The sequence below is a fragment of the Monodelphis domestica genome, chromosome 5, assembly GCF_027887165.1.
Source record: "Monodelphis domestica isolate mMonDom1 chromosome 5, mMonDom1.pri, whole genome shotgun sequence".
NCBI classification, from domain to species: domain Eukaryota; kingdom Metazoa; phylum Chordata; class Mammalia; order Didelphimorphia; family Didelphidae; genus Monodelphis; species Monodelphis domestica.
In genome coordinates, this window is record NC_077231.1 from 35,094,362 (window position 1) to 35,117,444 (window position 23,083).

The 23,083-nt window shown below is 37.7% G+C and overlaps 1 protein-coding gene across 2 annotated transcripts in view; it reads right to left on the reverse strand.

Moving 5' to 3' along the window:
- Nucleotides 1-23,083, reverse strand: part of DIP2B (disco interacting protein 2 homolog B) — a 209,332-nt gene that overhangs the window by 75,768 nt on the left and 110,481 nt on the right. Inside the window, exons 4-7 of one of the 2 annotated variants that reach the window (XM_056798246.1) lie at nucleotides 19,466-19,591; nucleotides 5,784-5,996; nucleotides 4,384-4,539; nucleotides 3,361-3,480 (exon numbers count right to left, since the gene is read on the reverse strand). In XM_056798246.1, coding sequence (XP_056654224.1) covers nucleotides 3,361-3,480; nucleotides 4,384-4,539; nucleotides 5,784-5,996; nucleotides 19,466-19,591 — 615 coding nt within the window. The remainder of the gene's footprint in view (nucleotides 1-3,360; nucleotides 3,481-4,383; nucleotides 4,540-5,783; nucleotides 5,997-19,465; nucleotides 19,592-23,083) is intronic. The other variant, XM_056798247.1, reaches the window with a different exon arrangement.

The window sequence follows — 23,083 nt, forward strand, 5'->3', positions numbered from 1 at the left end:
ATTAGGAAAACCATCCACATAAATGACCATATCAACAACCAAACCAACAGAAATCACATGATCATCTCAATAGATGCAAAAAAAGCCTTTGACAAAATACGACACTCATTCCTATTGAAAAACACTAGAAAGTATATGAATAGAAGGGCCTTTCCTCAAAATAATAAACAATAAAAATCTAAAACCATCAGCAAACCTCATCTGCAATGGGGGTAAATTAAAAGTCTTCCCAATAAGAACAAGGATGCCCATTATCACCTTTATTACTTAACATTGTACTATAAACACTAGCAGTAGCAATCAGAGAAGAAAAAGAAATGGAAGGCAACGAGGAGACTAAACTATCACTTTTTGCAGATGATATGATGGTCTTCCTAAAAAATCCTAGAGAATCAACTAAAAAGCTAGTCGAAATAATCAACAACTTTAGCAAAGTTGCAGGATACAAAATAAATATACCCACATAAATCATCAGTATTTCTATATATTTCTAACACATCTCAGCAGCAAGAGTTAGAAAGAGAAATTCTATTTAAAATCACCGTAGACAATATAAATACTTGGGCATTTATCTGCCAAGACAAACACAGGAACTCTTTGAACACGACTACAAAACACTTTAACACTTTCCACACAATTAAATCTAGATCTAAATAATTGGAAAAACATTAATTGTTCATGGGGAGGGCGAGTTAATAATAAAAGTGACAATTTACCCAAATTAATATACTCATGACCTCAGCAAGATAGTCTATGACAAACCCAAAGACCCCAGCTTTTGGGTCAGTATTTGACAAAAACTGCTGGGAAAATTGGAAAATAGTATGGAAGATATCAGGTTTAGATAAACATCACACACCCTATACCAAGACAAATTCAGAATGGGTGAATGACTTAAATATAAAGAAGGAAACTATAAGTAAATTTAGTGAACACTGAATAGTTCATCTGTCAGATCTATGGGAAAGAAAAGATTTTAAGACCAAGCAAGAGACAGAGAATATTACAAAATGTAAAATGAATAATTTTGATTACATTAAATTAAAATAAATTTGATTACAAACAAAACCAAGATAACCAAAATTAGAAGGAAATCAACAAATTAGGGGAAAATCTTCATAACAAAAACCTGACAAAGGTCTAATTACTCAATTTTATAAAGAGCTAAATCAATTGTACAAAAAATCAAGCCATTCCCCAATTGATAAATAGGCAAGGGACATGAATAGGCAATTTCCAGATAAAGAAATCAAAACCATCAATAAAAATATGAAAAAGTGTTCTAAATATCTTATAATTAGAACTGCTTGCCCTCTGATCCAGCCATACCACTGCTGGGTAAAAAGGAAAAAGACTAGTACGAAAATATTTATAAAATCACTCTTTGTGGTGACAAAAAATTAGAAAATGAAGGGATGTCCTTTGATAGGGGAATGGCTGAACAAAGTGTGGTATCTGTTGATGATTGTGCTAAAAGGAATAATGAACTGGAGAAATTCCATGGGAACTGGAATGACCTCCAGGAACTGATGCAGAGCAAAAGGAGAACCAGGAGAACATTGTACACAGAGAGAGATACACTGTGGCTCAAATGAATGTAATGGACTTCTCTACTAGTGGCAATTCAATGATCCAAGACAATTCTGAGGGACTCATTAGAAAGAACACTATCCACATCTAGAGAAAGAACTATAGGAATAGAAACACAGAAGAAAAACAATTGCTTGATCACATGGGTCGATGGAGATATGATTGGGGATGCAGACTCTAAATGATCATCCTAGTGCAAATATCAATAATATGGAAATAGGTCTGGATCAGTGACACATGTAAAACCCAGTGGAAATGCTCATTGGCTATGGGACAGTGGTGGTGGGGAGAGGAGGGAAAGAACATGAATCTTGTAACAATGGAAAAATACTATAAATTAATTAAGAAAATTGTCTGAATTTAAACAAAAAATTTTTAAGTGTATTGCAACTCATTTTATCCTACAATGTCTAAGTCTATCCCCAAAGAAATCAAACCAAGTGAGAAAACAGAACCACAGATTCAAAAATATTCATAGCAGTTCTTTTTGTGGTAGAAAAGAAGCACAAACTGAAGGAGAGTGCATCAATTGGGGAATGACTGTCATGGTCTATGAATGTGATGGAATACTATTATGCTTTAAGAAATGAAAGGCTGGGGTTAGCTAGGTGGCTCAGTAGATTGAGAGTTAGGCCTGGAGACAGGAGGTCCTGGGTTCAAATCTGACCTCAGACACTTCCTGGGCAAGTCACTTAGCCCCCACTGCCTAGTTCTTACCATTCTTCTGCCTTGGAACCAATGATTCAGGAAACCAGGGGGTGAAGGAGAGAGGGAGAGAGGGAGAGGGACAGGGAGAGAGGGAGAGACAGAGGGAGAGAGAGACAGAGAGAGAGAGAGAGAGAGAGAGAGAGGGAGAGAGAGAGAGAGAGAGAGAATGAAGTGATGAAGTGGGGGTAGGGAGGATAGTCAGGCAGCACAGTAGAGAGAACACCACACCTAGAATCTAGGACTGTGGGACCCTGGACAATCTTCTTAACCCTAATTACCTAATCTTATGGCTCTTCTATCTGAGAATCAATACTAAAGAGAGAAGGTAAGGGTTTAAGAAAAGAAGGAAATGATGGTTTCAGAAAAACCTGAATATAGCAGGCTTTCAGTAAAAATCTGATGATAGTGAGATATAATAAATGAGTAATAATCAACACTACTTTCTCTGGCCAGAATTGGGTATTTTCCTCCTCCAAACTACAACAGCACATATCCATATCTGGATGTTATTATTTACTGGTTGTTTTATTAATTAGCTTTTTGATTAACTATGTTTCATTTACTGTAAGCTCTCTGGGGTCAGAAGGTGTATTTCAGTATCCTCTTGAACATATAACAATAATTCTGGCACACAGTAAGTATCTGAAGACTAACAAAGGAAGAAGACAGAAATTGGCATTAAATATGTCTAAATATTTAGGGAGTCAAATTTCATAGCCTCACTCAAATTTGATGCTACATGTAAAAATGCTTAGTTGCATATTAGGTGTTAATTCAGTGTTCTAGAGTTAGTTCCTTTTTAAAATGTGAGATATCTCCTAACTCTGTGCTTTTGCCCTGGCCACCCTCCAGGAAATGCCTGGAATGGATCTCTATCTTCTAGAATCTCTTACTTCAAGACTAAGTTCAAACACCTTTTATATGAAGCCTTTCCTGATCCCTCGTTCCCTTCTCCCCCAATTCCCTGTGCGCCCAACTGAGGTCATCAATTCTTGAAACAGATCTGATGTCCTTAGTTTAAAAAGAAAGTTCATAATTTGTGTTTGGCAGACTTGTTACTACCTTCTACAATTTCTTCAGAATCATCTACAAAATATTCCTTTAAGGGAGGTCTTTTGGGTCGTTTCAGAGTATTCAGAAGTTGCTGGATTTTTGTAGAAACTCTGCTATTGACAGGGACACCTATAGGAAAGAAAATAATTATGGTTAAATTGTGAAAATCATTTAATATAATGATTTTAAATTCACTACTCATTACAGGCACTCCTATTTTTCATGATATAGACCTCTCCCCAAAATCTTAATTGATTTCAATAGCACAATTAAGTATATGTAAAAATACACACACATAATAGTTTTATGATCATAATATTTCATTTCTTCCTTCTTTTTTCTATCTTAGGGGTTCTTAACCTGAAGTGTACAGACACCTAAAGGATCTATGGATTGAATTTAAAGGATCTGTGAACTTGGATGGGCAAAAAATTTATATTTTAATTTTCAATAACCACTAGCTGAAAATTTAAAATTTCATTAATGAATGTAGGTAACACACCATAATACTATTAGCAGTATCTGTGACTGTCACCAAAAGAAATTGGTATATTTTCACATCACAACATTATAGTTGGTGATTTCTAAATAAACCATAACTAGAAATTACTTTGAAATTACTGTAGTTTTGAGGACTACCACCAGATTGCATCTAATCTGAAGTCTTCCTGTCTACAGAATATATTTCAATATAATTGCAATCCCATGCATTTTATTTTATGCTCTAAAAAAAATTGCTCTGAAAAAGGGACCATAGGTATTACCAGAATGCAAAAAGGGCCTAATGATTCCTTGAAGAACCTCTATTATTTTTCCTTGATCACTTTTTGTTCAAAGCATCTCATAGGAAATGATAAGCGATTATAAATATTCACATTGCAAAAAAATGCAGTAGAATAACATTTGTTGCTAGCAGCCTGGAGACAATTGCAATTACTTTCATTATAAGTGGGAGACTAACAAACCAAAATAAACTAGTTCAATTTCCTTCTCCTGTTTGGCCAAGGGTGGCCACCTGAGAAGCAGTCATACCATCAGCTGTGTCCATAAGGCTGGAACGGTTAGACCCTTTGTGCATGCCTTTAACTATCCCCGAGGGGGGCAGATCAATATTTGCTGGGCGAATTGAAGAAGAGGATGAAGAAGAGGAGGTAGTTGTAGTGACATCAGGGGGTGCAGAGAAATTCTCTAGAGAAGGGAGAAAATGTATAATACAAAATACTGTCAGTAAAAAAACAGATCTAAATATTGACATATGCAACTACCAGCTTGATTTTTTAAGGGAAAACTACTTAAATAAGATTTAATACTTTTTAAATTGAAATCCATTAGCAGGTCATCAAATTATATGCAAATAATGATTTTCAAAAAACTCTACCCAGCTACCACACTTTTGCTGTTTATCCACCTTTCAGGAAGTAGAAAAAAGAAAGTGTGGAGGAACACACAAACCTGTACTATGAAACTCCTACTATTCAGACATATTAGTCAACAGAATGAGGGGAGTAGGAGATGTGAGAAATGAAATATTCTGGTGGTTCTTAGACTGGGTATTGAGCACTGCATCTTGGTTGACCATGATCATTATGGAATTCTTTAAAAATTATAGTGTCGAATGGAAAGGTTTTACAAATTTTGTATGTTAAGAAACCAAAGACTCACAAAGATATATACAAAATAACAGAAAAAGTACCAATGTGATTAAAAGAAAAAAAATATAATCCACAATGGGAGGAAAGGAGGAGGAAATAATCATAGCCTAATGCTAATATGGGTCACATATCAGTTTGCATTAGACTAAACAAAAGAAAAACCTGAGATAAATTTCATGGATGCATATCATATTTTCTTAAACACACACATACACACAACATACAACATTAAAGCAGAGCTAAACAAAAACGGGTTATTTCATATGGTAGCAATCAGCAACACTTAGCAACTTAGACAGAACACAAAATTCTTAGCCTGAGTACTCCAACGTGGAGCAACATCATAGCAGCAAGAACAATGAGGGCCAATCTTATGGAGGAAATAAAGGCTCCGTTGCTATATCCCCCCGAAAAACATTTTTGCGTTTGATTTTGTTGTTTAAAAATTTACATCAAAGACGACAGAGTCCGAGCCTTTACAAGTTTGTACAGTCTTATACATTAAGACTGGCATTGCCTCTCACAGCTCGAATGTTGCTATGGAAATAGCTAGGGCTTCAGGTGAACAATCCGATAGACCAGTATTACAGCCAGTAGCCATCACAACTGTACGGCTAGTGCTTCTTTACTTTCCTCAGCAGCAGCTAACCTCTATTTGACTCAACATGTTCGGATCATTTTGAAAAACTAGAGATTCTTACTCAAACCAGTCTCTGGAGACAGCCAGCCAAACAACCAAAGAGAACACAATTTGGTTTCTTGGGGAGAGTCAGCTCCTACCTATTCGAGTATTGGGAAACACATCAGCTAGTGACACAGTGGTTCCTTTGACCTCGCCATGGGACAGTGTGGAAGACGCTGATGAAGAAGTGGATGACCCCTGAATTGAACGGTTGATCCAGGACTCAGCATTCTGTAAACTCTGTTGCAAGGCAGCAGAGAGAGCGGCTTGTCTTCTTAGAGAGCCCTCATCCTCAGAGGCAGAAGATGTGTCTGTATGAAGTAAATCAGAAAGAAGTTCTCCATCCTGCCTAGAACGCAGACCTTTAGGTCTGCTCATACTTTAAACATTGAATTTAAGTGGGCAAAACACTCCAGTGAATTGATAAGCTTTCTCAGAAGGCAATATCAATAGAGATACATAGACCCGCAGACCCAAATGGGAACAAAAGTCGAGTAAATTATTTCTGAAGGCAATGGCAATCATCATTCCTATTTGGGGGGGGGAGGGGGGCGTGTGAACCATCAGTTACACTGATTCCAGTTTTAGGCTCAATATATAATATCAATTCTGCTACCAAAACTTGACAATTTTCAAATATTTTTGTACTCATGAACTTCTCTCAGTTTCTATAAAGAAAAGAAGCAGGTTTGAAAACTGTTTATCAGTGGATCTTTCCATCTCCAATAAAAAGACATGAAGAATAAACTCCATGGGGAACTGTGGAAATGTAAAATGTAGTTTAAATTAAATGTTGGTTGAAGCAGCTGGATGTTACATTAGATAAAGTGCTGGGTCTGGAGGCAGGAAGACTTTCTGACCTCAGATACTAGCTATATGATCCTGGGCAAGTCACTTCAATCTCTGTTGGCCTTAGTTTCCTCAACTATAAAATAGGGATAATAGCACCTACTTGGCAGGACTGTTGTGAGGATCAAATGAGATAATACTTGTAAAGTGTATAGCAAGTAGTACATGCTATATACATTATAAATGCTTATTCCCTTCCCTGCCCTCCTTCCCAATAGCATAGTCATCAATTTCAGCAAAAGCACTAAAAAGATCTACTAACAGCAAGAACAAAAAGCATTTTGAGGGCTTAATATGCTCAAAGCACTGTGGTAGGAGATGGGATACAAAGACAAAAACAAACAAAAAAAATTCTGCCCACAGAGCACTTACATTGTAGCAAAGAGGAAATATGAGATATAAGATAAGTAAAGGCAGTAAATGCAACCAATCTGAGGAGGCGGAACCAGCTAATGACTAGGAAGTAATGAAATATACAAAAACAGTGAAACTTTACAATCTGCCAGTAGATATCATAGCAACTCAATTTCTTTCCTTAAATCTGTCTTAAAGGATACTGAAGAACAATAATTAAGGCATTCTCTATGGTTTTGATGGCAGGAAAAGAACTCAATAATCATTAATGAATGCTTACTATGTAACAGGCACTGGGCTAAGTACCACAGATACAAAAAGAGGAAAAGAGAGACCCTGCCCTCAAGGAATTTCCAATCTAAGGAGGGAGAAAACATGCAAATAAATATACAAAGTAAAGGAAATCAGGACAAATAGGAAATTTAACAGAAAAAAGGCAGTAGGATTAAGAGGAATTAGCAAAGACTTTAAAAAGTCTGGGAAATCAACTGAGGAGAGGGAGCTGGGGAAGAGTCAGAGAAGATGCCTCAGCAGAGACATGGAATGTTCCAGGCTGGCCAAGCTTTGCTTGGCTGAAGACTTAAGGCAGAGTCTGATATTCCTGCTTAGGCACCAAAAAGAAGATAACAAGTATCAATATCTTCATGATTAGTTGAAAATAATGATTAATGAATACAGGTAAAATGGTTGAGGTGGGCCTTTAAGTGTAAATTAAGACACCTAAACCTCTTTGTTGTTTTTTTTAACTAGAGTTTAAATGGAAACCAGGTGACTAGGTGCTTGGTTGTTAACTAGAATTAGCTGGAATAAATACCTGCCAATTACAAAATAAAATGAAATTCAGGGAAGCATGGTAAAGAAAAACAAACAAAAACTAAATTTCCAAAAGTAAATGGCAAAAATGTGATATTTAAAATCCAACCTATGAATAATTTAGTGAGCCTTAAGTCAAGATGTCAATCTATCAGTTGAATAACTGGTAAACATAATCTTTGAAAAAGCCTAGCTCATGCTAATTGCTTAATATTTGTTGACTGACAAGACTGATAGCCAGTTAGCTGTGTGACCTTGGAAAAGTCACTCAACCCCAATTGCTTAGTCCTTAAGCTTTTCTTTCTTGAAATTGACAATTTAATATTGATTTTAAGACAGAAGGTATGGGTTAAACAAAACAAATTCACAAGCACCAAATTAAGTAAGTCTGCTACAGAGAGAGGTTGGTCTAGTCACAGAATTTAATACTTCAAGTTTGAAGAGTTGACTTTGTGTAGGCAAAGAGCTGCTGCTAATTTGTAAACAGGAATTAGAAATGCTGATCAAATGGAAAGATTTGGGATTTTGTTGGTGTAGGCTAGCTGGAAAGAACTCCACCCATCAATGCAAACCAACAACAATCTAAGAGAGTAGTCAAACAGCAACTCACCCAGAGGTATAGGCAGGATTTGCCCTATGGGAAGGCTGCCTTTCTAACTCCAACTTCAGGCTTCCTCTTTAGCTATTTAAATATAGAAGGCAAGGTCTGCAAATCTAGAACTGGGAGCTAAATTAAAGAAATGAGTATCTTGTTTTAAATGTATAGATGAATTTAAAACAGAAAAAAATCCCTAGAAACTGGAGGCTAGGAGAAGATAGTTGCAATCAATGTCCTCTTTCTTAATCTTCAAGATTCTAAAGTGATCATCCAGAAATATTTCATGAAGAGGAGCGGAAGCTTACTGACACCCTCTTGTTATCTCCAACACACTGTTCCCTTCCTAAGCAATATTCTATAAAATAAGATTAGGAATATAGTTTCAGTCAGAAGTCCCTGGTGAATGGAAAACCTGGTCAGTACCTAAACAGTATCTTAATCTAAAATCATTTAAATAGACTTCCCAGAAGGGAAACAAGGCAAAATTTAGGGAAGATAAAAATAGGGTGGTTACCATACTGCATAGGATTTAATTAATCCATATTAAAGCAGTAGTTCTTTTCCATAAAAGCCTCAATTGGATTAGGACAATGATAAGATTAAAGAGAAAAAAAAACTTTGATTAATTCAGATAATAGAAGTACCTCCCAGGCCAAGATAAAAAAGGAGAGTCTTCAGAAGGAGGGGATGAAAAGAGACTGAATAATTGAGAAAAATGTTTCTCCCAGGGTGAGCCAAAAGCTAAGGGATAACAAGTCCTAGACTTGGTGGGATCTGACCTTGATTATAGTTTGTCTAACTCAAAAAGGCCTAGATGGAGAAAATTTCAAAGTTAAAATGAATTTCTATGCCTTTGGATTTTCTCTTAAAGCAGTTGTGGAGAATTATTTAATTAGTAACAATCTCTTTGGCAGATTTGTACCAAAACATATAGATTACAGAAATTTTCTTTCATAGTTAAATATTTGCATCCTTGGCCTCAGGATATCCATTACCTAACAGAAGCCAGAATGACTCTGGACAACCTGAGCTGAAACTTTCATGGTCAACTAAGTGGAAGCAAGAGACTTTTCAAACTCTCAAAGGAAGTTTTTGTTTGGTGTCTTAAGGCTTTACACCCCCCACCCCCCTTTACTTTCCATCATCTCAGTAATAATGCTAAGATAGAAGGGCAAGGGCTAGACAAATGGGATTAAGTGACTTGTTTAGGGTCAGGAAGCTAAGAAGTGTCTGAGTCACATATAAACCCAGGTCCTCCCAACTCTAGGCCTGGTGCACTGCTGTGCTACCTTGATGCCCCAAGGAAGTTTTTTAAAAGCAAACTGCCCAATCTCACTTACTCTTCATGCAGACTCTGTGAATCCAATTATTTAAGAAAAAAAAAACTCATGTCTGTCCATCTGACACCTTAAAGAACACTGATTTATTTACTAATAATATGAAAACACGAATGGGTCACATGGTTTAAGAATATATGGAATAGAATCAAATTAATGTCTATATTGTTTAAAAATCGCAAATCTAGTCATTCTGGGAAATTTTAAATGCTTGTCATCTTATCTTTAATGCTGCCAGAGTTTACCAACTACTACTGCATGTGACAGGACCCTATAAAACAATTACTTAGAGTAGTGATGGTGAACCTTTTAGAAGGTTGAGAGATGTGTGAAATATCCTCAGACTCCTGTGGAAAGTGGGAGGGGAGCAGCCCATCCCTGAAACTTTCTAGTAAGGAACTCAGGGGAACTCTGCTGGGGCAACAGCATCCATGCCCACAGAGAGGACTCTGAGTGCTCTCTTCTGGCACATAGGCCACCATGGACTTAGAGGTTAGGGAATAGTTGAAGTATCAAGCAAGCCTTGAGGGAATGTGAACTTGTTCATTGCACTGTCACGAACTTTGCAGACAGGAAATTGGTTCTCAGAGAATACATACCTGATTCAAAAAACTCAGGTTATAAAAGTTGGCATAGGAGAGTTAGAATATTTATTTTGTAACAAATATGGCTAAGGTGATCAAACTACAATATGACTTTGAAATTTCAACTGCCTTTAATGTATATTTAAAACATGTTACAGAGACCCTCAGTTAAAAACCTTTAGACTGGGATAAAACGGGGAATACTTGGAATGAATGGTTTAGGAAAATGATTATTCAGTGCAGGCCTAAAATCAAGTGTCAACTGCTCTAGGTGATGACTTAAAACAGTTCCCTAGACTTTGTCCACTTTGAGCTTCATTCTAAAATTTGTCTTTGTTCTTGACTCCTTGATTTTCAAAGACAAGATGGAATTCTGTTTCTTTGACTTTCCTCTATAAGCAAAGAGGCTTAGAATTATTCAATTAATACATTTTGCTCTGGAAGGTTTATACAAAAGCAGAGAACTGAATTTCTCCTCCATAGAAGCCTTTCTAATATTTTTTTCATTCCCCCCCTTACTGGAACTGTTCCTGATGTTCTAGATTCCAAAACTATGCTCCTTTCTCCCTCCTTCCTTTCCTTCTCTTATTACAACATACCTTTAGATTCAATGACTTCTACTGGATTTGAAAACTCTTTTAATTCCTTTAATTTATTTTTGAAATCAGACTATGATTTCCAGATGTCTGATATCTTTTTCTTTCACTAATTATATAATTATGTTTATTGTTTCAATTTAACTAAATTGCCTTTAAGGAACTTTTGGTAACTTAAAAACTTCTAAATAATAGTTTTTATAGAACTGAAGAAACAGTTTCCCTTCCTCAGTTTTTTATTTAGAGAAGATTAGCCACTTGGCAAATTATGAAATAAGGAGTGTAATTATAGGAACATCAAAGAATCTTTTTCTAGATCTTTCAAATTAGTAAAATGAACAACACTAATTCTCCAACAATGTGAAATAGAAAGAGTATTCAAATAAGTTAGACAGCCTCAGCTCTGAAAACTCAGTTAGTAGATAAACATTCAATAATTGAATAGCTTACATGTTATATCCCCATTGGAATGGAAGCATCATAAGTACCTACTAGATGCTAGGCACTGTGTGCTAAGCAATAGCAATATCCCTTCCCTCAAGGAACTAACAATAGAATGGGGAAGACAATAAGCTTTCTATCAAAGGGATTTTAGTTGGGAATGAAAGGAAGCCAAGGAAGATAGTAGGCAGAGGTGAGGAGAGAGTATTCCAGGCATGAAGGACAGCCAGAGAAAATGATTGAAGCCTACAGAGCATCTTGTCCATGGAATAGCATCAAGGACTGTGTCACTGGATGGAAGAGTAGATGATGGGGAGTAAGGTATAAGAAGACTGGAAAGGTAGGAGGAAGTAAGGCTGTGAAGGGTACCAAATTGAGGAAATGATAGGGGAGTCCTTTGGGGTGGGGGAGACAAGGACAGGGAGCAAGAAGGAGGTGAGAGAGAAAACAAACAAGAGAACATAGTCAAGATTTATGCTTTAGGAAAAATCACTTTCATGGCTAAGGGTAGAATGGACTGGAATGTGGAGAAACTTAAGGCAGGCTGACCCACCCGAAGGCTAATGAAGTAATTCAGGTCTATAGGACAGCAGTGGCAATGTGGAATCCAGGATGATTCCTAGGTTGGGAGATTGAGAAATGGGTGAACAATGTTGCTCTCAACAATAATAGGGAAGGTAGGAGGAGGGAGGGTTTAGGAGAAAGATGATGAGTTCTTTATTGAACATTTTGATTTTAATATGTCTACTAGAGAGTTAAGATCTCTGAAAAGGTAGTAGGAGATTTGATACATAAGCGCAATGGGTATGATACCATGGGAAAGATGTCTAACTTCTCTTGAAGCCTGTTTTTCATCTATAAACTAAGGGGAAGACTTATGACATTTTATGGGAATATGTAATAATTTTCTGGGAAAACATTAACAGAAAGAAAGACCAAGAAATGCCTCAGGCATGTCAAAGGTAACACTGAAGCTGAATTTTGAAGGAAACTAGGAATTCTGAGAGCTCTGCAGAGGCATGGAATATGTTAGTCGGTAAACGAGCATTTCTCTCTCTTTTTCTTTTTTAAACACTTACCTTCTGTTAATTCTAAGCCAGAAAGTTAGCAAGAGTGTTAGGCAATTAGAGTTAAGTGACTTGCCCCAGGTCCTATAGCTAGGAAGTGTCTTGGGTCACATTTGAACCCAGGTCCCCTTGACTTCTGACCTGGTATTCTATCTACTAGCTGTCCTTAAACAAGCATTTCTTAAGGGATCTTCATGTTCTGGTGATACAATGGAAGACAAAAACCAGACCTTGTCTGCAAGATGCTTCCATTCCAATATATATAAGACATATACAGTATAAGGGGGAAAAGGGGCTTATTTTTATAAAAAGGTTGGACTGGATTATATTTAAAATAGAGTCGCCAGGAATTTAATTTATTCCAAAGAGATTTATTTACAATTTATTTACAAAATATAGAAAGAGTGAATTAAGAAAATCAGAGAGAGGATAGGGTAAGATATCTAGTCAAAGCACTAAGTAATTTACTCCCAGCCCCTGGCTCAACCCAGGCAAGGGAGTTTAGTCCTTAACCTGAGAGGCCCTTGTAGCTGAGACCTGGAGAAGTCTCTCTCAAGAGGTAGGGCTCTCCTGAGGCTAGTCTCTTCAGAAAAATCCAGCAGTTAAGAGTCACCTTTTTTCACTCACTACGTGTCAGTCCAAAGGAAGAGATTTAAAGACAGTCTCACCAGGAACAGGGTCTCAGGTCCAGTTAGCAGATTCTTCTGCAGCCTCTACTCCAAGTAGAACTCCAAGTAGAGCTGCACGCAGGAAATTGTAACTCCTTTTTAAAGACACTTTCTTTTGTGTCACTTCCTGTGCCTTCCCCTAATTTTACATCTACCAATCACAGTTGAAGCTTTGCTTTAAGACTGCCCAGGGGCAGTCATTTAATTCTGATCCATCACCCACTATTGCACATGTGGGTCACAGACCTCCCCCACTCAAGTGTGAATGGGGTGTTTTCACCTCTGGTGATTAAATCTAAAAATGGGCAGATCTCCCCACTCCACTTTAAGTACCATGTTTACACTTTTGTGTTTAAATCTAAAAATGGGCAGGTTACATTTTAATCTTCACAATCAGGGGGGAATTAATTTCATTTTTCACAATCAGGATAGAGTTAAATTTAATCTTCACAACAGAATAGATGAGAAGAGCTCTCAGAAGGAAGGTTAGGGAAGCCAGGAAAGACCTCATAGGAAGAAGGCAGGGTTTTAGCTGAGCCAAGTCTTAAAGGAAGGCCAGAAAAACAAGAGACTAAAATCAAGAGGAAGAGAATTCCGGTCCAAATAACAACCAGTACAAATACATATAATAAGGTTTTGGAGGAACAGCAAGGAGTCTGGTGATACCGAATCATAGGGTAGAGGTAGAAGAGAGACTGGAAAGGTAGAAGGGACTATGTGAGTTTTTTAATTTGTCCTTCAAACAGGGAAAAAAATGTATAAGTTTCTCAAGCAACTTTTTTTGAACCTCCTCCAGGAATCTGGGAGGGTTCAAGAATATTAAATTCAACTCAAACATTTATAAAGTATCTTGTATATGCAAGGGTAGTGAGGTGGCCCAGTGGATAAAGCACGGGGTCTGAAGGCTGAAAGACCTAAATTCAAATCTGGCCTCAGACAATATCTAGTTGTGTGACCTTGGACAAGTCACTTAACCTCTTTATGCCTCAGTTTCTTCATCTGAAAAATGGGCTAGAGAAAGAAATGGCAAATCACTCCAGTACTTTGCCAAGAAAACCTTAATGAGGTCATGAAGACTCAGACACAGGCAGTGAGGTGGCTCAGTGGACAGAGTGCCAGGCCTGGAGTTGGAAGGGCCTGGGTTCAAATCTGACTTCAGATACTTAGCTATGTAATCCTGATCAAGTCGCTTGATCCCAATTGCTTAGCCCTTACTGTCTTTTTCTCTTAGAACTAATACTTAGACAGAAGGTAATGGTTTTATAAAAAATAAGTAAATAAAGAATCAGGCACAACAGAAATGATCACAACCTTATATGTAAAGAACTAAGGAAATAAAGACAAAAGTCCAAGAACAGTTCTAGCACTCAAGGAGCTAACATAAATAAATATAGCAAAATTAAATACTGATCAGGAAAGGTTTCAAATGAAATGAAATGAGCTTTGAAGGAAGGTAAGGATTAAAGATTTTCTCTATGTTTACATAAAGGGTAATTCCTGTATTTTTAAAGTGTTATCCAAAGGAAGATTTCATCTTTAGCTAAGACAAAGATTGTATTAATTTACATGTTTATATGTCTGTGAATGAAATGCAACTTCTTTTATGAGATAAAAGTTTTCTAATTCTGATTTTATGATATTTCTGCTATGGCCAGGCTGACACTGACCTTGGGCCATCCACTAGAAAAAACAAGGGACTTACTAAACTATCTAAACAAGAATAGGTAAAGAGAAGGTATAAAGTTTACTTACAGGCATGAATAAAATAAGGGGATTAGCCCATGGCAGTGATTGCGAACCTTTTAGAGACCTTAGGGAGCAAGTGCCCAAACTTTAATCTCATGCCACATGTAAGTCCCACCCCTAGCCTTACCCCAGACAGGGGGAAGGAGGAAGTGCTCCCATTGGGCTATTGGACAGAGGGTCAGGTGATATGAGAAATGTCCTCAGGCACATATGGAGAAGGGGAGGGGAGCAGCCCCATCCAGCATGCTCTGGCACGCAAGCCATAGGTTAGCCAACACAGGCCTGTGGCTCCTAAGCTCAGCTCTACATCTGTGAACCTAAGTTATAAGCAAATATAAGCAAAACTGGCTAATGCTCCATAGTAACCACACTGACATGACTTGTTGATACATTTTTTATTTTATTAACTGGTCAATTAAGCCACATGAATAAAACAGTTTATAACAAATATCCAGCATCTATCCCATCCAAGGCCAATGTTATCTATGAAGCCAAAGCCACGACTATTCAACTTGCTTTGATTGGCATTCAAAATTGCACTTTACATAAATGATGACTTTGGATAAAGAAAATTTCCTGAACAAGAAAAGAATTTACCTTAAAAATATAAGGAAAAGGGGACAGCTGGATGGCTCAGTGGATTGAGAGCCAGGCCTAGAGACCAGAGGTCCTAGGTTCAAATCTGGCCTCAGACACTTCCTAGCTGTGTGACCCTGGGCAAGTCACTTAACCCCCATTGCCTAGCCCTTACCACTCTTCTGCCTTGAAACCAGTACACAGTATTGATTTCAAGATAGAAGATAAGGGCCTAAAAAAAAAAATAGGGAAAAGCCTGTTAGTGAGCATTTCAACTCTGCTTATTCTTTCACTTCCAAGTCTAAATATTAAAATTTCCATCTGTCCATCATCATAATTACAGTTAACCTACAAAAGTGTTCCTTTATTTTATTTTTTTCTTTTTAGAATCTATGTAGTTTGTTCCAAAGCAGAAGGGCAGTAAGGGCTAGATGATGGAGGTTAAGTGAATTGTCCAGGGTCACACAGCTAGGAAGTGTATGAAGTCACATTTGAAACCAGGACCCCCTGACTCTAGGCCTGGATCTCTATCCACTGTGCTACCTAGCTTCCCCAAAACTGTTACTCTTATGCAAGGGCTTGAATGAGGCAAGAAAAGGAATTAAAGTTTCTCTCACAGGAATCTGGTTACCTGCCTAAAGGCAAATCAGTATGAAAAGGCTGGATATGTTTTTGGGGAAAGGTAAGCTATCTTTTTTGGAGGTGTAAACCTTAAAATTTCTTAGACTTATAAATGTTGGAAATTTCATCATTGGGAAATTTCATACTTGAAAAATTTCTTACTGATAGTCTATTGGAATGTGAACCCCATTGGCATGGGAGGTTCCTTCTCCTCCCTTCTTAAGATTACTTTAGGACAGAAACCTTTTGCTGAACAATGGAAAGGGCTGCAGCATAGATCAAAATTTAATTATTCCAATCTCCACCCTACTCAGGGTAACAGGATTTAGGAAGGGCTGTAGCAAAGGATCAAGATTTAATTATTTGAGAATATGACCTTCAACAGACATGTGCAAAGCCACAGACCTCTGGGCGGTCCTGGGTTAAGGTAGAGCCACCATTGGCACAGGGAAGACATGGACAGTGATTGGTAGATGTGAGAACTGAGGGGAGGGAACGTGGATGGTTTCCTTAAAGATAGCAGGGTCTGAGGACTAGGGGGGTTGGTTGGAGAGGTTTTGCTCTGAGAGGTTGTGCTCTGAGAAGCTTGCTCTGAAGGAAGCTGGAGGTGGAAGCCCCTGAGACTGTTTCTCCATTTTGGTCACGTGAGTGATAGGGACTCATCTCTTTTCTTTGCCTCAGCTATCTAAGGGCTTGGGCCTTTTGGCCCAGCCTAAACAGAAGGGGTATTTAAGCCCTATTCCCTTCTCTCCCCTTTCTCTCGCCCCCTCTCTCTCTCTCTCTAATACCTTTCTTCCTCCTGTTTGTAATTAAACTCCATAAAAGGTTGACTGCTGACTTGAGTTTTCATTTAGGAATTACATAGCTGAATTCCTTGGCGATCTTAAATTAATATATATCAGTCTTTTAAAGTGATTTCCTTCTCACAGAGGAGATGCTACTTCTTCAGGCATTAGTAATATATTATAGGACAGTGCAGAAAACTGACAGAGAGAAAAAGATGCCTAGATTTTAAATGAAGTTTTTGTCAATGTTAAGCCTTATGAATGAGCAAAACGTTTACACAAAGAACTCTTGTAAGAGGAGTTGAAACAATTGCCTCGTGATATTACTAAATGATTTCAGCACACAAAAGGAAACAAGATGGCAGTAATTCAAGTTTTCTAAAAAGAATCTGAACAAACCAGACACAAATGAATTACATAGCTTTCTACAACTTCAACGTGCATATCAAATAAACCTTGACATAACTGAGATTTCTTGTATAGAAATTTAACATTTAAATTTGGCCTTTGGACAGAATTTAGTTGATTTCATTTGCCATTTGTCTACAAAATCTTCAAAATTATAAGCAGAATTTTGATTTCTGAATCAATTTTTTAATTTTTTTGCAGTTCATCTTAGCATTTCATTAACATTTATTATGATGTGCCCTAAGAATAAAAGGCCCTCACAGTCTAAAAGAGGAGACAAAAGGCAAACAGTTATGTATAAACAAGAGGCATAGAGAATAAACTTGAGATAATGAACAGAGAGAAGGCTTAAGAAGGATCAGGAAAGACTTCCTGTAGAAGGTGAGTCTTTAGTTGGGACTTGAAGGAAGTCAGGGTAGTCAGAAGATGGAGATAAGGATATAAAACACTTTAGGTATGAGGGAAAGCCAGGGAAAATGCTTAGTCAAGAGACAGAACATCTTGTGTGAGGAACAAGCTCAATGGCACAAAGTAAACAGATTAAAAAGCAAAATCAAAAGAGAGAAAATGTGTTCCCTGAAACTATATATAAGATAATTCTCTCCCTTCAGAGTACCTTATTGCTCACTGCTCTATTTTTCACAGGCAAAGGAGAGATCTTGGAAATGTCAGTAGAAATCTAGAGCCTTATGTGGCGTACTCCATTACTATGCTCCCATAAGGCAACAGCCAAGACACATTATTAAAGCAATTTCTATGCTATTCTTCAGTTGCAACATCACAAGTAAAAGTTTTTTTAAAAAAGTTTCTCCCAATTCTATATTCACTGAATTCCCCTTTGCTACACATTTAACCCTAGAGCCATTAGCTCAGGCTATGTTCGCTGGCACTAGATTTCTTTTAACTATGGGGAACTTTGTTTTTGAGATCAATGTCGTACTCCTCCCAACCCCCACCAACTCTGACCCTTTGCCATTTACCACAATCTAACTCCTAGATATAATAGAGCACAGTCTTTGCCAAAGAAGGACAAATACGCAAATGAATAACCCCTTTGTTAATAGTAGTCTAACTAGTAGAGTACAAATAATATATGAAAATTGTTCAAGGTTTTCCCTGAGTGGGTTTCACCATAAGTCCAATGAGAGAGACAACATATTTTATTGAAATGGTCTACCAGAGGCATCCTCTATCAGCTTTTAGGGAAACACTTGAAGCCACAGAGCTATTTCTTTTCAATCTCTAACAGTGACACCACAAATGTGAAGAAGAAAGAAAAACACATAGAGTTAATGGTCCTGCCACATACCCAAATATTCTAGCAAGTTGCCAAATATTCAAAGGAAATTGCAGCTATGGAGTTCTATCAGTGCTAAGAAGCTAAACAACTAAAGTATCATGAGCATGAGTTGATTACAACATAAAGTTTCTAATAACAAAAAACAAAAACAGGGTAAGCATTCTGGATCAACAGAGGAGGAAAACTAAAATTGACTTATTACTAATAATGGGAAGTTCCAGGGAGACAGACGCTTGTATCATAAAACTGAACAACCAAGTGTGAACACATTTAGAATGAATAATTGTGAGACTTTGGAATACTTTTGCTATTCTTGGCTTTTGAAGGCTACATTCAACACTCTCCCTAAAAGCCTGTGTAAAAGAAAAGGCCTCAAAATACTAGCAGAGATTCTTAATGGGCAAGAGCAGGAGCTGCTATCTCCTGTATTTTGGGAACTTTGTGCTTCTTCAATCATTAACTTATACTTTAACAATTTATATTTATATCCAATGAACAAGGATTAGATGAAGCTACTAGTTTCCTGGGCCCATCATAAAAAAATGGATTTTAAAATCTGCTGCCAGTTTAACAGGAGTCTTGTGAGATCATTCACTATCAAGGAAAAATCTGTACTAGGCACCAAAATTTAACTTAACCCTGGATATTCATGACAATGTCACATTGATACAGCATCTAATAAAGATGAATAATTTTTAAAAATATGAAGTGCTGTATTTGAGATCTTTATTAAAACTCCTACTTGTCCACAGCAGTTTGGCCTTTAATCTGTGAAAGTTTTATTATACTACTACCATTTTCATTGCTGACAGAAAAGATGATACATACTGGGAACCAGAATTGAACAGCATCTTTTTCCTTACTTTGGAGGCCCAAATTTGTTGGCAACGTAGAGGAAGTGACAACCAAAAGAGTGCAGTGAGCACTGCCGCTGAGGGCAGGATGACTGTCACCTTAGTACAATGGCAAGATGGAAGTTCTTGAAGATCTCCTAAAAGAGTAATCTTTCCAGGACAAGTCCTGACTGGCACACTTACCTGGAGGTGTGCAGGCATCTGCAGGAGACTGGACAAATGTGGACCGTCTTTTAGTTGGCATGGGCAGAGCCATTTTCTGTTCTTTATGCTTGGCCAATGCAGCTTGTACAGCTTCTGTGTGAATATCTGAAAAATTAACAACATTTTGCATTTCTTACCTTTTAAAGAGATCATTTAAAATGCTTATTATATGGAAAGAAAGAATATGTATAGGGTTTGTTAAAGTTTTTACAAAGGTCTTTCTACACAACCACCCTACCTGGCAGAAATTACTATGGCACTGTTATCTCCATTTTACCAATAAGGAAATTGCTCCTCCTCACAGGAGCAGTCTAACACCCTGAGGGGACTTCCCCTGGATGGTCTTAGTTACTTTAATACTCTACCTTAAGTCATTCACCAGTGATTAGCCAACTCCCACTGGGTCCTACTTTCCCCATCTCAGAGAACCCAGGTGTTCAAATCCTGTTCTCCATTTCCCACTTCTTTATTCCCATCACCCTTACCCTAACCTTTTCCTGCCTGCCCCCCCCCCCCATTCTTCATCTCCCACATCCTGCTCTACAGCTATCTACCCTTTCCACTCTTCTTGGGAATATTTGCTTTGCTTTAAAGGTAACAAACCAATTTCATCTGAAATCATTTCCTTTTCCACTCCTCTCATCTTCTGGCTCAAACTAAGGCCAGGCTCCTTCCTGATGACACAGCCCCCCTTGCCACCCTTTACTACACTCCCTGGCTGAGGAGGGGGAATTACTCCTTGCTTCTCACTGTCATTTCCAGATTCTCCTTCTGTGACCATCATTCAGTAACCTCCACTCCTTTGAGGTTTACTCAATCCATGTCTACAATCCAATGATAATTCTGGTAACCACTGTCTACCAACCTCCAGGACCTTCCCCTGTTTTCTTCAGTGAGTTCAGTGCTTAGCTCAGTTACTCTCCTCAGCTCTTGCCCTCATACTTCAACATCCACATTTACTCTCTCAAACACCTTTACTCAATTTGTTCATTTCAAGACCTACTCCTCTACCCTAGTTAAGCTACCCACTGACATGGTCATACTTTTGGATCTAACCACAAATTTGTAGTGAATCCAGGCAGTACAAGTTCATTATTTTCTCCAATGTTGGTCATCTGTATGTATATGAGTGAAGGCAGAAGATGATGGGAATGATCCAAGCCTGAGTCTTTATAGGATAAGGTTAGTGAAATAATAATGAGAGAAGAGACTCAAGGGAAGAAGACAGTGTAGGATGAACTGATTCACCAAATGGTCAAGATGGGAAAAGGAAGAAAAGTAGCCAGTAAAAGGTGATTGCCTGGGAAAGATATTAAGAGGTCAAGGAGTTGGAGGCCTAGTGAGGATAAAGAATAGGGTTGGGAACTATAAGGCAGAGAAAGAAATGGAATAACAAGAGTTGTGATCAAATAAGTGAGTTTAAGAGTTTCTAAAATATGGAAGAGGAGCATTTGTGAGAGTTGACATTCAAGGACTCCACTTTCTTTTTGTCGTTCTCTTCTCAATTCTGCAGTCTGGCTTCCAATCTCATCATTCAAATAAAACCGCTCTCTTCAAAGTTAACAATGATCTCTAAATTGCTAAATCCAATGTCCTTTTCTCAGTTCTCATCTTTCTTGAATTTCCCTTTGCCTTTGACCTAGTCAATCCCTCTCTTTTCTCTAGGTTTTTGTGCCACTACTCTCCCAGGTTCTTCTCTTACCTATCAGATCATATTTCTTCTAGTCTCCTTTGCTTGACCTTCTCCCAGGTCATGCCCATTCACTGTCCTGGGCCTAGGATAACATTTTAAACTCTATGCTGATTTCCAAATTTACATATCCAGCTTTAAACTCTCTTTGTCCTCTAGTCTTGAAATCTCCAGTTGAATCTCTAATCTGGAATGATCTATTGAATCTCTAATAAAAAATTCTACTGGACTACATGTCCAGTAGTCATCTTAAACTTAACATATCCCATACTGAACCCATTCACTGTCTTTCCTCTCCACCTTCTTCAGAAAGCTTTCCCCACTTAATTCTAATGCTGATTCTCTGTTGATCATCTTCAATGTACAGCTTTTTGCATATTGCCTTCCTCCTTAGATAAATGAACTCCTTGAAAACAGGAGATATTTTTTTGTCTGTTTTTGTTTTGTTTTTCAGTATCCTCAGCATTTAACCCAAAGCCAGGCCCAATAGCTGACACTTAATAAATGTTTATCAATTAACTGGCTGATGGACTTTATTATTAGGACAAGTCACTTATCACTCCTATTTACTTCTAAGGCCCACTTTGAGAGTTTCCAAATACAAAGGATTTGTCTTCTGGGAGTCCTTTGCTCTTGATGTTTCCGGATCAGTAGCCATAGGCTACTACTAATGTCACTGGCCCATTTCTGGATTTACTGAGAGGCTGTTAGCTCATTTGCCTGCAATGGTGTTGAATTTGCTGGCTAGTCCCTTTGCTCTTGCCCTTCTACTTCTCTTTGACTTTTTGTGCACTTCTTGGGGAGGGTAGAGTCACTAAAATTTCTTATAAAATTAATTTATTGATTCTTATTTTTCTGGTGCTATTTTAGTTCCCATAGACTCAATTATCGCCTTCATGCTACCTATCTGCTGACCACTGGTCTCACATCTCCATCTACTGCTTGAATATCTTGAACTAGATGTCTAGTAAACATCTTAGACTCAACATGTCCAAAACTGAACTCACTATATTTAGCCCCAAACCTTTCTGCTACCAAATTTCCTTTCACAACCTAGGTGTGTTCTCTTCCCCATATTTTGTCAAGGTTTATTGATTTAATCTATGCAATATCTCTCTAATCCACTCCTTCTCTCCTCTAATAATGCCACTCTCCTGGTGCAGTTCTTCATTGCCTTGCACCTGGGTCAGTCACACATTGCTTCCGTGTCCTTGGGTAATTCTATGGGACTTAGTAGAAGTAGTAGTAGAAAATTTTTCAGCAAGATTCTAGTTTGTCCATAAACTCAACAACACTAGGCTGTCTTCTTTGCTTCTCTCTGGCCACCTCCTCTCACCAGTTTTTGAAAGTTTAAATGTCCAGCCTTTCTCTGTATCTTCCCCAAACTAACACATTTTTTGATCTCAGGGATGCTAAACAAGACATTTGTAATTTCTGAGGATCCCCCAGAGCCTGTCTCCTTTAACCTAGGCCAACTAATCTGCTCCCCAAGAAACAGAATGAAGAAAGAAAGATGAAGGTGAGAGGTCGGGTGTACTATATGGAGTTGGATATTTTCCTTTAGGTAAAAGTATTCATTTACCTGTTTTTTCAGTATGTATGTAATCAGCTTGGAAAAACTGAATTTGGAGAATTATCTTTTCCAATTTCCATTATATAATTATGAAGCATAAGAGCTGGGAAGCCACAGGTTCCTGTTGTATCTGTGCCTGCCCTTGGTCAAGGAACTAAATCTGTGAGCACTCCAGGCAACTCTCTAAGAAAGTGGTTTCCAAACTTCTGTGGTCATGTACCCTAAATACATATCCCCAACATATGTTTAGTGAATTATGTATACATTTTATACATGTAATGCTGTAGTAATAAGTGTGCACATTTACATTTCTACCTTTCATTTGAGTTTTTAG